The 14,125-nt window shown below is 47.9% G+C and overlaps 1 protein-coding gene across 3 annotated transcripts in view; it reads right to left on the minus strand.

Annotated features, from left to right (window-relative positions):
* LOC132245689 (NACHT, LRR and PYD domains-containing protein 12-like) overlaps positions 1-14,125 on the minus strand; it is a 70,751-nt gene that overhangs the window by 46,751 nt on the left and 9,875 nt on the right. For all 3 annotated transcript variants that reach the window (XM_059718362.1, XM_059718361.1, XM_059718363.1), the window contains 3 exons: positions 11,671-11,958; positions 4,440-4,478; positions 1,215-2,949 (listed from right to left, as the gene is read on the minus strand). In XM_059718362.1, the coding sequence (XP_059574345.1) occupies positions 1,215-2,949; positions 4,440-4,478; positions 11,671-11,938 (2,042 nt within the window). In that variant the 5' untranslated portion in view covers positions 11,939-11,958. The remainder of the gene's footprint in view (positions 1-1,214; positions 2,950-4,439; positions 4,479-11,670; positions 11,959-14,125) is intronic.

The raw sequence follows: 14,125 nt of genomic DNA on the forward strand, positions 1-14,125 counted from the left end.
GCTAGCGAGTGTAGTACTGCTGAGCCTATAGCTATGATACTGGTTTTTCCACCCAAGGTGGAGCACCCTGCACTTCTCTGCATTCAGTGCCATCAGGTTTTGGTCTACCCACTGTAGTGAGCAAAGACACTTTTACCCTGAAACAAGCTAGTTTGTATATTTAGAAAATGTACCAGACAAGAGGCCATTGTTCAGAAACCAGAGGTCATGCACTCAGGAAATGTCTGTTACTGTGCTGCTTTTCTACTGCAACATGTTAACGGCTGCTTAGCTTTCGCAAAAAAGCTTTAAAATTAGCGAGACCAAAAATGCAACTAAAAGTTTTGGGAAACATAACTAGACGACCCGAAAATAGCTTGTTGCTGGGGAATTTTGTTAACACAGCATTATAATTCTGTTGCTTATGGAAAGGTACCAGACTAAGTAAAAGCATGCATGAGTCAAGTTTTTCCCGCCTTTTTACCCTTATATGCAAGTGCTATGTATCACTATTGCCTTATCTTTTAAAAAAGTATAAAAAGGTCCTGTAGTTTTTGTTTGGGGCCATTTTTGCCTCTTTCCGGCTATGGTCATTTGCTCGAGCAAATAAACTGCAGTAAACGCCTTTTACCCATGTTGCCTGGTTCCTATGTGGCTAGACAACGGACTCCAGGGAGTTTTCTCCCACAACACCACCTTGCGAGCCTCTGCGGGTTGGCTTGTATCCCCGACCTGTTCTCCAGTGGGACCGCCTTCCCCCATCGTTTAGTGTCGTCCCCATGCCTACCCTGGCACATACAAATTATAGACTAAGTGTGTAAATAAGTTCTTGATGGTTTATTAGTTGATGTATCAATTTATTTATTTATTGGCTCCTTATGTAGCATGGGTAAGTTGTATGCCTTCCCCCGATGTAATGTGTATCTGAGAAGTATTAACCCTTAAGCCACCATTGCTGGGTTATGTTGGGTAACATTATCTGTTTTCTTGTATTAGTTATATGTTTTCTTGTAAAAAATTAAATTATGAAAATAGATTTATAAAGGTCTGCAAAGTTGTTTCAATTGTCAGGGGAAGCTCTGAGCTTGGGGACCCTGCAGCAGCTACTCAGGGAGCTGAGCAGGGCCACCGGCTACCCCAGAAATCCACTTTTCAGGACAGGAAGTGGGTAGCATCACGCCCAGTGTTGCATTAAAAAAATATGTAAGTGTTTTTGAAGCGCAGGTAATACTTACAGAGGTGGCTGCTTTTGGGATCTTGAAACATCTTCATTCAGGCCTTCACATCTGAACTGACAAGCCTCTAGAAGAAGCGATTCTAATTGGTGCCAGTTTCTTACACAGAACGCAAGCGCCTCTTGATCCATTTGGGTAAATGTATGAAAACTTAACTTCACAGACGTTATATGACTCAATGCACTTTGCACAAATTTTTCTTCTTGAATTTCATACACACAGTGAAATTCCTCAAGCTGATCAAGCTCTTCAGCTGGAGATGAAAAACCTGACCTCTGCCCATGTAAGTCCCAAGGTCTTTGGGGTTTTGTTTTAATCCATTTCAGTAATTCTGGTTTAATTTTCAATGACATTTTGCAGCTCAGTTTTTTCTCAATGTCCTTCATTCTCTCTTCATTTAAGAGACCAAACAGAAATCTCACTGTTAACATTAAATGATTTCTAGGTTTCCCATAGTGGGCTAACAAAGCTGCCAAAGCTTTTATGTCATTTCCTGAGCCTTTGTCTACTGCTGCCGCTTCCTCTTCCAGAGCATAAAACAAAGCTGCAAAAAACTCTTGAAAAGACAAGTGGATGAAGCTGTAGAGACATTCACAGTCAGTGCTTTTGTGAAAGAGGTTCTCGTTCAGAAAGAGGGAGTCAGATGTGTCTAAGCCGTGCTTCTTCAGCTCCTCTGCTTCGAACAGGATTTTCTGCCTGCAGACCCCATCTGCAGCCAAGGAGCAAAGTCCTTTCAAGTTAGTTTGTAGGAGTTGCTTTGACTTGCTTCTTGGATCCCTCAGTAAATTGTAAAGGTAGAGCAGGTACACTCCTGTGACTGTTGTCGAAGTCTGTGCAAGTTCTTCACCCTCATCCATCTGCTGCTTGATGACACTGCAGACGATCCAACAGACAATGGGGACAAAGCACATGGTGAAGAGCATTTCATTTGCTTTTACAAAATTCAAGGCTTTTCTTGCTTTCCCTTTATCCCCAAAATATTTGTCAAAGTATTCTCTCCTCTCAGTTTCTGAAAACCCCAGGATTTCAGCATAGCGCTCATTGTTCAAGCACTGCCCGAGCTCCTCCACAGCAGCTGGTCTTGTAGTAATGAGTAAGGAGCATTTCTCAAGGACTTTTTTCCGGACTAAACTGCTCAGCACGATTTCCATTGGTTTCTTCTCCTGGGGATCAGAGCACAGACTCTCTTCCGGCTGATCCAAGGACAATCTCAGTTCATCAAAACCATCGATTATGAACAGGAGTGTCTCGGGATTCCCCAACATTGCTTCAATCAGTGCATGTCGATCAGGACAATTCCTTAGCATCAAATCTGCAACACTTCCCTGCTCCGTGTCAAAGTTAACTTCTCTGCAGTTTATGTAGAAAACATAATCAAACTTCTCGTTGTAAAGCTTTCCAGCCGCCCAGTCAAACATGATCTTTTTTGCTGTCAGTGTTTTCCCAATCCCTGCAGCTCCCAGCAACACAGCAATTCGCGGAGTTTTCCCCTTCTCATCAGCTGCAAATAAGTCACCAATGGTGATGGATCTCTTTTGCTCAGACATGATTTCTGCATGTCTCTGTCCGGAGGCCATTATTTCATGTTGTCTTTCCTTTCTGGCACGTGTTTCCTTTACAATAATCAGCTTGGTGTATCTGCTGTCTAGAATTACGTTCTCACCAAGAAGAGAGTTCCTGTCTTTTATTACTCCATACTTGTCCTGTACGTGTACCGTGTACTTCTCCCTGTAACCTGGGCGAGAGACATGAAGCATTAGATATCCTGGTAGAAGTTCAGGGTAATAAAACTGTCTTTATTAATGCTGCAATAAAGGTACTTTAACAAGAATAAATGGTGTCTTTAGCTAATTGTATTGCACATTTCCTCATATAGTATCCCTCAATCAACTAGCTGGAGGTCCTGTTGTGCTTCTTTATATCCCACTGGAATTAGGATGCAGGCAAAAATGCTTACTTTTAAGTCTCTGGGATTGGGAACATCCCGACGAGAGAGTATGAGGGGGTTCCCCAGGGACAGCTAGCAGCAGCACATATTTCTGCCAGTACTAGTTGTCCGCGGGGAATGCCCCTGCACATGTGCTCTGGAGGGAGGCAAAGTGCTGCAGGTGGGGTAGGGGTCCTGGGGGCCTCCTGGGGCTACGGCGGTGCTGATCTGGGCACGCAGGGCCTGGCTGGCAGCTGGAGCATGCTTTTTTTTATACTGGGATTTCCTGGTATCTGTATTTGGCTCCGAGCTGCAAATATGGAACACAGAAAACCAACAAATGTGCACAGGGTGTGTTTTGCAGTGCCTCAAAATGCACATTTGCGTTTGTGTGGACACGGCCTGTGTGTGTATATTCAACAGTCGCTTTACTCACTGGTGAAATGAAGCACCCTCTACAGTGAAAGCCAGTAATGCAGGGCACAGCAGCAATACAAACCACTTCAGATCAGGGGCCAGCAACTGTTAAAAACCATGGGCCAGAACAACCTGGCCTCAATCTGGGTAACTTCAGGGGTACATCTGCAGTGTGGGCAGGGGTGAGAGGCAGGGAGTTGCCTATGTCTGCACTGGGGCACGGTGCTGCTGGCACTTCTCCCCATCCCTCAGCTCCCTGGTTGCCATGTGGGCACAGCTTCCAAGTAAGCCAGGGACTGAGCCAGGGCTGGGCAGCTGTGTCTGCATTGCTGCTGCTTCTCACCACCCACCAGCTGCAAAGCAAGCACAGCTGGAAGTTGCCCAGCCCCAGTTCAGTCCCTCACTGCCTGGAAACTGAGCCTGTGCTGCAGCCAGGAGGATGGGCATGAGGAGTCGTGGTGCTGCTGTAGGTGCAGCTTCCAGCTGCCCAACTCTACCACAACTCCTCGCCGCTCTGCCCCAGCATGGGCATGGGCAAAGCCCTCCAGCTCCAAGGGGCACATCCAGTGGCTCTACGGGCCATATCTATCTCATGGAACATATGTTGCTGACCCCTATTTAGGATACAAAGCAAGAAGGAACATAACAGGAAATTGTGATATTGGGGGGAATCAACTGAAAATGGCGGAGCCCTGATTCATGTTTTCACCTGACTCGTGATGCTGGAACGGCTCCGTCTGGATGTAGAAAACCCGTTCTGGGATCTGGAAGGACTATGGTCTCAGGTGTGCTATTCACTACTCCTATTAGCTAGTTAAACCCTTGGCAGCTCTAGAGGACCTGCCAGTCGGTGATAACAGGCCTGTTGCAATGTCACATACCTGCTGCTCTTCTTCCATGGGTTTGGTCAGGGCCCAAAGCTGGAAAAGAAATGGCATGGGAGTATTAGTTACAGAGCTGAAGAGAGTGTTGCCCATGGAGGGAAGTGAGAGAAGAGTTTCATTTAAGGTTCTCTACAGTAGGAGGAAGGCTAAAGCTCAGGGAGACAGCGAGTTCTTGAAGGCAGGAGGAGTACAAGGCAATCTGCTGTCAGGGACTGCCCCAGAAATACCTGTGGTTTTACCATGATGGGCCCTGCCACCGAAAGCAGCTCTGTTCCTCCAGGTGGGGCCAGATTCCCACAAGAGTTCAGCACAGGAAGTGCTGCTGAAATCCAGCCCTTGTTAAGGCAGTTTGATTGGAGCTAAGTAGCTTTGAAAACCTGGCCTCCTATGCCTGTCTCACTGCCTAGTCTCCCTCCTGTATTGTGTGCACAAGGTTCACATGGGAGCCCCCAGATAAACTGAGCATCAGTGACACTGGCCAGCTCTTTGAGGTTGGGTTTGCTGCTGTTTGAGACCTGAACAAAACTCTCAGCTACTGCCGCACACCACTGCCAAGCTCAGGCACTTTCTCCTTGACCAGCGCTTCCTGCCCTCACTCCCCTGCAGTAACTGGCAAAGTCCCCCCAGACTCTTAGCCCACCTGAGGCAGCAGCACCCCTTCCCCTCCACCCAGCTCCCCAGCAGAAGCCCCTGGCCCAGTGACCGTGCCCCACAATGCACCCGAACACAACTTTCCTCCAACTGCTTCTGCCCTCTCTTCCTTGCTGGTGCTGCTGCTGCCAGGTGCACACCCTCACTGCCCCCCCCCCACCACCACCTCCCCCCGCACGCACACATCCCCTCCCCACTCTCGCTTTTAGACCAGTTGCCATTTCCAAGTGCCCAGGATCTCCTTCTGCTGCCATGAGATCCCTTTCCAACTCGAAAATGTGAATAAAGCCCTGCTCTTTCTTAGGAAGGTCTTGTCATGTGGCTTGTATCTCCTACATACAGGGGATGGGAAGTACCAGGTAAGGAGGAAAAAATGGAGAAAACTCACTAGCAAATTTTGCTCTTGGCTATAACTATTACAGATGAAGTCATCCTGTCCACATCAGCCACTTTACATCACTATATGTAAGGGGGCTGGGCGACCCCTTGACTTAATAGGGAACTCATGGACCTCCTGCACCTGAAAAAAAGAAGCTGGTAAGGGATGGAAGATAAGAAACACCACTAAAGAGGAGTATTCAGCATTGGCCCACATCTGTAGAGAGTGCACTAGAAAAGCCAAGGCTGAAACTGAGCTCAAACTGGCCACACAAATCAAGGACAATAAAAAGTCCTTCTTCAGATATGTGGGATGTCAGAAAAAAAAACAAGGGTAACACTGGAGCCTTACTAAACCAAGTGGGGCAGCTGATAACCAACACTCAGGAGAAAGTCAGTCTCCTTAATGACTATTTTGCCTCGGTCTTCCATCAGTGCAAGGGTATCACCCTGCCTGACAGGATGCAGGTTCACCAGGGGAAGGGCAAACATGCGCCCATCATTGGTGTTGATCTTGTGAGAGTACTCACTGAGAGGCTGGATGCGCCCACAAATCAGTGGCCCTGGATGGAACGCGCCCAAGAGTGCTAAAATAGCTGGCTGAAAGACCAATGGCAAGGATATTTGAGAACTTGTGGCACGTGGAAGAGGGTCCTGATGACTGGAAGTGGGCCAATGTGGTACCTATCTTCAAGAAAGGAAAGAAGGAAGATCCAGGGAGCTACAGGCCAATCAGTTTGAACTCAATCCCTGGAAAGATTTTGGAGAAAATCAAGGAAACCATTAAAACAGGCCAATAGAAGGTAATATTCTGAGAGAAAGCCAACACAGTTTTGTCGTGGGTAGGTCACAGATTCATAGATGTAGGGCCGGAAGGGACCTGAGCAGATCACCAAGTCCGACCCCCTGCCCTAGGCAGGAATGAATACTGGGCTTATATGACCCCCACTAAATTAAGCTCATATGACCCCAGCTAGGTAGTAGTCAAGCCTCCTATTAGAGACCCCTAAGGTAGGAGCCAGCACCACTTCCCCTGGAAGCTGGTTCCAGATCCTAACCCCCCTGACACTGAAGTAGTGCCTCCTGATGTCTAGCCTGAACCTACACTCAGTCAGCTTGTGGCCAATATTCCTTGTTACTCTGGGAGGCGCTCGGGGGAACAGGGTCTCATCCATTCCCCTCTGGTCCCCCTGGTAAGTTTATAGATGGCCACCAGATCCCCTCTCAGCCTTCTCTTGTGGAGGCTGAACAGGTTCAAGTCCCGTAGCCTCTCCTCGTAGTGCCTGTCCTGCTGCCCCGATCATGCGGGTGGCCCTCCTCTGGACCCTCTCCACGCTATCCACATCCCTCCTGAAGTGCAGCGCCCAGAACTGGACGCAATACTCCAGCTGCGGCCTGACCAATGTCGCATAGAGGGAGAGGATCACTTCCTTGGACCTGCTCATGGTGCATCTATGGATACATGACAAGGTGTGGTTAGCCTTGCTGACCGCATCCTCACACTGTCGGCCCATGTTCATTTTGGAATCAATAATGACTCCAAGATCTCTTTCTGCCACTGTACTTCCAAGAAGGCAGTTCCCCAGCCTCTAGGTATGCTGCTGGTTCTTCCTGCCAAAGTGCAGTACCCTGCACTTGTCAGTACTGAATCCCATCCTATTCACATTCGCCCACCCCTGTAACCTGCCCAGGTCCAGTTGTATCCTGTCCCGCACTTCTAGCATGCCCACCTTGCCCCAAATCTTGTTGTCATCAGCAAATTTGAACAGCATGCTTTTCACCTCCTCGTACAAGTCACTGATAAATAAATTGAACAATATGGGCCCAAGGAACTTGCCTGACCATTCTCATTTTGTTTTATGACCAGGTGACGCATCACCTGGACAAAGGAGAAGAAGTGGATATCATATTTTTGGACTTCAAGAAAGCCTTTGGCCTGGTGTCCCATGACATCCTCATGGAAAAATCAGGGAATTGTGGCCTTGACAATTTCACAGTCCAATGACTGGGGAACTGGTTCTGTGGATGGACCCAGACAGTGACAGCTGATGGAACCAAGGCAACATGGCTCATGGTGACCAGTGGCGTCCCCCAGGGCTCCACTCTTGGACCTGCAGTCTTCAATGTATTTATAAACGATCTGGACTCTGATGTCAGAAGTGGACTGGCTAAGTTCACTGACAACACCAAGCTATGGGGAAGTACGGTCACCCTAGAGGATAGGCTGGCAATCCAAGCCAACCTCAACAGGCTTACAAGGTGGGCAAATCAAAACCTGATGGCATTCAACACTGAGAAATGCAAAGTGCTCCACCTTGGGAGGAAAAACCCATACCATACTTATAGTCTCGGCAGCACTAACACCATGACCAAAAGACACTTGGGGGTCATGACTGAGCACAAGAAGAACATGAGCCATCAATGTGATACTGCAGCCGTCAAAGCAAACACAACTCTGGCTTGCATCTACCCATGCGTCTCAAGCAAGACCCCGGAAGTCATCCTCCCACTTTACCCGGCCTTGGTGAGTCCACGGCTGCAATACCGTGTCCAGTTCTGAGCTCCGGAATTCAGAAAGGACGTGGAGAAGCTTGAGAGAGTGCAGAGGAGAGCCACACGCATGACAAGAGAGCAGGCCTTGTGAGGACAGGCTGAGAGACATGGGACTCTTCAGCCTGGAAAAGCATAGGCTCAAGGGGGACTTGGTGGCAGCCTATAAGTACATAAGGAGTGTGCATCAGAAACTGGGAGAACATCTGTTCATCAGGGCACCCCATGGGAAGACAAGGTCCAATGGTTACAAACTCCCAGAAAACCGTTTTAGGCTGGACATAAGGAAAAACTTCTTTACTGTCCAAGTCCCCAGGGCCTGCAATACATTCCCCCAGAGATGGTGCAAGCACCTACTCAGGATACTTTCAAAAAAGACTTGAATGCCTATCTTACTGGGATCGTTTGACCCCTGCTGACCTCTTGCCCCTTGGGCAAGGGGCTGGACCCGATGATCTTGTGAGGTCCCTTCCAGCCCCAAAGTCTATGAAATCTATGATATACAGTTACATTTCAGCTGGCAAAATTTGAAGGTGTCAAAAAGCAGCCTGAGGACATGAACTTTTAGAAAGGGGAAATTAAGAAAAGAAATATTTAAAAAGAAACAGAGAATTTATTTAGAAAAGCCCAAAGACTTTTGCAATTTTGTTGTTGCTGATGAGATCATTTGGCCGGATTCTTGTTGCTTTACCCAGTGCTCAGTGGTAGGTTTCTATCTGGAGCCAGCGTCCCACAAGAAATAGTCTGCTTGATAGTTCAGGCAGTAGCAGACTGCTAGTTCTTGCACGCATCTTTTGTTTTTATCACCACTTTCCTGCTACCAGAAGACTGAAAGGAGCATGAGCCTGCAGACATAAAATAGGAGACAGGAGAGCAAGAAACAAGCCAACTGTGCTAAATGACAAGATCCAAGAAATTATTGGAGTGCACTTTCTTCTCAAAATGGAAACCCAGATCCCCTCGACCACAGGAACATAGGAATGGCCTTAGTGTATCAAGGTTTTCCATCATCCTGTCTCTGACAGGGCCCAACACTAACATTTTCAGAGCAAAGAACAGGAAGCCCCACAGATGGCAACAATGGGTTACTCTGCCATCCTGAAAATCCTCTCTTAATCCCAAGGAGGAATGGATACAAAGCAGGAAGCATGAGGCTTAGATCTTTCCCCAAACACTTTTTGTAGCATTATTCGAGCGCCAAACCTTCTTGTTTCTTGTATACACACCCGATCCTTCTGCGAACATTGCAGTGGCATTACCCGGCAAAGAGTTCAGTGTGTTATTACATTACACATTGGTTGAAAAAGTTCTTCCTTTTATTTGTTACCATCTTTCAATTTCATTAAGCAACTGACAGAAGCTTCCAAATTGCACTAAACTGGGTGAATCTATATGTGCAAATGCTTTGGTGTGGGCTTACTCTAGAGTAATTTACTCTGGAGAAAACCCACCCCAGGCAAGGGTCTACACATGCAGGGATGTGGGAACAGATTTGCTCCTCAAGGCAGCAGTCTGCTCCCACCCACCCCTAGCCTTGCACCAGCCTGCTGCAGGAGCCAGGGGAGCTCTAGGTTCCCCATGGTGCTAGCCCAGGAACTGGCAGAGGAGACACGTGTGTCCTGGCAGGGGCTGGGACACTGCAGAGCTCCATGGTCTTGGGGCCTAGCCTGGGAGATGCTTCTCTCCCAGCCCTGACCTCATGACCACGGAGCTAGGGCTGGGAGATAAAAATCTCCCAGCCCCGACTCCCTGATCATGAAGTTGGGGCTAGGAGCTCCCTGATGCCAAGACAGGGGGAGATTGTCCCTGCCCAGGCTCTGGTGGCAGAGCCTGCCCCAGCAACAGGCAGCTTAATCTCCTGTGCCCTGCTACAATTTTACGGGTAACAAATTTACTCACGATTAGAGCAAATTACAGTGCAGTAAGCAGCTGTACACGTAGGTGGGGATGTTTAGTGAGCAGTGATTTGCTCTAATCTTAAGTAAAGCAGCTCATGTAGTGTAACAGGGTGCTGAGTCTGGTCCCTGTTATACACATGTCCCATGAGGAATCCAGCCATGGAGTGCCAAGGGCACTCCTCATAAGTGACCTTATGATTAACCAGTGTATGGCTTTATGTCATGGGATCATGTTATGAATTTTAAGAAATGAAACATGCAAAATACCCAATTTGTGTAAGAAATTTTGGAAGTGATGTGTCCCTTAACATGGAATTCAGGGATATTTTGGGGGCGGGGGGGGTGTGTGGAAATCATTACTTGTAGTTTTTGGATTCAGACATATGGTGAAGAGTTGAGAAGCTAGGTGAGCAGGTGACATGATGGCAAATGAGGTTTCCTGTTGATAAATGCTAAGGAATGCAAATGGAAAGGAATACTTGGAACTACCCGTGCATCTCACTGGAGTCTGATTCGATGTACTGCATCAGCTAAAGAAAAAGACCTGGGCTTCACTTGGCATGTTTCAGTGAGGACTTCTCCAGAGAAAAATAAACACAAGATAATTAAGAAATTGCAGAAGTTGTCATATGAGCAGGCTGAAAGGGGTGAGGCTTATTAGCTGAGAGAGGAGACAGGTAAGAAGGGGAGTGAGAAGAGCACAAAAATGCAAATGAAGCAAGAAAGGCAGCCTGGGAAGAAAAGCATGTATTGTCTATGCCAGTGCTGCTCAGGCTTGTGGCCTGGCAAGCCAGATGAGTGGCCCAGACCAAGTCCCCAGAATCCTCCCCACCCCTGCTCCCCTCCTGCATGCCAGGATTAGGCCCTGGGGCCAAGTGCCACCCCCATGCACCAGGATTAGGCCTTGGGGACCTAATGCCACTCCCTCCCAGGCCCTGACACTGGGAACTGGGTCCCAGCAGCCTGATGCTGCCCCCTCCCTGTCATCCATACTGAGACTTGGCCCTGGGACCTGGTGTGACATTCACCCCGTCCTGTGTGCTGGGATCACACACCCAATTCAGTGCACAGGGCCTGGGGCTCGCTACAGGACTGGATAACACTGCACCTAGAGCTGGATTTGTCCCGCAGGCCAGGAGCTGAGGACCCAAAGTCCATGCAACTGAAAGGTGGCAGACTTAAAACCATTAAATAAAAGTCTATTGCACACAAAGCAGGAATGTTCTCTGGAGCTCACTGTCACCACATGCCCAGGTCAAACCCTTAACAAGATTAGCAAAGGATTAGAGATTTCTAGGGGCCACCAGGGCCACACAGCTGAAACAGGAAACATTAAACAGCAAGCAAGATTTTTGAGAGTTATAAACACACTTGTTCTGAAATACAAGCTAGCATCAGAGTTATTAAGAACTCACCTCTCTGGGCAAATTACTCTGTAACTGCATACACTGCGGGGTTTCTGAGGACTTTATCTGAACTGCTGGCCACTGCCAGGGCCAGGACACTCTACAACATGGACCAGGGCCCCAGGCATCTTGGTCCTTCCCGTGTTCCTGACAATGCAGCTGCAAACCAGGCGGCCAGGCCTCACCCCCACTTGCCAGTGACTCACTCTGGTCTCTCTCTGAGTTTTGGCCTCTCTAATTGCTGCCAGTTTGCTGTTGCTCCTACTACAGCTGTTGTGGATGGGGTTATTTAATCGAGCAATGACTCATGGGAGGTGGAGACTGCATTAGCTTTGGACTCCTTACCGCCGTCCTTTTCCGCTTGGAGTTTCCCAGCCAAGTCCCTCCGATTGATCATATTGAAGGTTTCGATAGCCGCATCCACTGCTCTCTCCTCACCATAGTGCTCTCTCAGGAGAGCTGCAACATCTACACAGCCAGCCTTGTCCAGCTTGCTACGGCAAACTGGGGATTTGTCATCAAATGCCAAGCTGCATAACCGGTATCTGAATTCTTTAAAATTCTCCTCTGTGAGCTCCTGCAGATGTGAAAGGATGTCAGGTTTTCTGGCCATGGTGAGATATTAGGAAAAGTCTGAAAGTGAAAAAATAATGGGTTAGAGGAGTCACCTATGGATATGATGAAGTTGCAATTGCGTGATGAAGCGCACACAGTTACTGCACAGAAAGCAACCCCTTCCCATCTGCTCTCACATTCACCACATTATGCTTTTCTGCATGCCAGATTGTATCCAAGATGCTTAATGGCCTCATTTGAAAATACCAGGCTTCAACCTGTGGCAACAGCCGCTGTCCTAAGAACTTGGTGCTGTGCCTGGGGGAAGAGTCGCAGGGTGAGGATGGCAATTCCTCAGGGGCTGCTGAAATGAGGACTTGCCAACCTCTGGCTGCTGCTGCTGCAGGTACCTGGGCCCTGGGCAGCTACTGGTGAAGCGGGGACAACAGCTGCTTGGACAGATCCTGGTGAGCTGGAGTGGTGCAGGCTTGTGGAAGCAGGTCCACCCTGGTTCTTTTATGAATTTCTTTCTTTCCAACCCACTACTCACTTCAAGCCCCCTCCCTTCCTCAGCTTCCCTTCAGAAAAGCCTCCCCATCCCCCATGTTGAGGAATCTTCCCCACTCTATAGTCTTCCTCATCCAGATCGGGAAGTACTCTTCTTTCTTCTGCTTTTTCTTAGCTAGAACTATACGTTTCCATTATATCGCTTCAAGAGTTTCACAACATGTCCTCTCAGCCTTCTCCAGTGCACACCAGGCAACTGAAGGTTTATTGTCAAATGAGAACTCAGATAATATAAATTTAAAGCATTTATAATCTTCCTCTGAGGGGTTTTCCACAAGTCCCAAGAGGACTTCCATCAGTGTCTTAGGTCCAGCCATCATGAACTATTTGGAACTACCCAAAACTTAAAAAAAACCCCATACTAAATACTAACTGTGAGCCATGTATGAACATCATGAAATTGCAGTGACTGCGAAAAAGGAAAACCTTCTCCATGTGCCCTCAGACAGTTTGTGCGTTTCTGTGCGTCACGTACCAAGTTAATGATCTAATTTGGATATTTGTAGACTGCAATACAACACACTGGATATTGTCATTAATGTGACCTGTTGCAAGGAATGGCTGTAATATTTGGCAAACAGCAGTACTGAGCTTGGCTGCTGTGCCTGGCAGATGTTGCGGTGAATGAAGGCTGGAGTAGCAGGAGATTGTGGGATGTGGAGAGTTGCTGTGGAGGGGATGGGGGGTTGTTCCTGGACTGTCTCTGCTGTTTTCTGCCTGCCCAGAGGGCACTCGGCTGGGAGCCCAGACTGCTGCCCGGTGTGTGGCGGTGTCCAGTGCTGCGGTGTGTCTGTGTGCATGGTTGGCTAGTGCAAGGAGGTCGCTTGTGCCAGCCTGGGGGACCTGGTGCACCTGCTTAACCTTGTTTCAAGCCCTACCTTTTTCCTGCACCCCACAACACTTCATACCCAATGCTAACCCACGGACTTCATTAGGAACTATCCAACATGGTACCTTTCTGATTGGCCTTCCTCCAGTAACACTGCACCTCTCCTACACGCTCATTTTTTCCCTTCAACTGCAGTTAAGGGTGGGCAAGTTTCTATACAGTACTTGACTTACTGCCCACTGCGGTTGCATTTATGCTTCCCCTCCTCTCACATCTTCACCTTGACCTTTTTCTCCTCTGTATGTTCTTTGCTGACCTTCCATTAACGCCTCAGTGTTTCCAGCCCTTCTCTCCCTGCACTGACACTTCCACCTTGCTATGCATTTTCGTGCATCGTTCTAGTTCCTTTAAGAACAGCAAATCATGGTACTTTCCTACTTTCACCTCTCCTGATAGAGATTTCTTGTCACTACTCTCAGCTTTTGAAATTGTTCTCTGTGCTTGTCCCTCTTTTCTCAGCCCTGCATTCTCAAAAGGAAAGGCCAGAGCAAGGGAACTCCATTACAGTCAGCAAATCCTATGGTCAAGTGAGGTATCCTCTTAAATACAATCTTGAGCACTCTTGTTTCCACAGTCAGAAATACAGAGATTGTACCTGAGGTTCAAACACTGCCAAAGTAGGAAGCAGTGTCATCAGACCCAATATAAAAACGTACAGGGCAAAAAAAAGAGTAATTGCATTTACTTTTGAAGCACAATTAACCAAATGTAACCTTATCAGTAGAGACCTGCTTGCCCAAGTCCAATGAGAGAAGGCATCAGTATTGATGGGGTACAAGAAATTCACAT

Source organism: Alligator mississippiensis, chromosome 15 (genome assembly GCF_030867095.1).
Source record: "Alligator mississippiensis isolate rAllMis1 chromosome 15, rAllMis1, whole genome shotgun sequence".
Taxonomy (NCBI): Eukaryota; Metazoa; Chordata; order Crocodylia; family Alligatoridae; genus Alligator; species Alligator mississippiensis.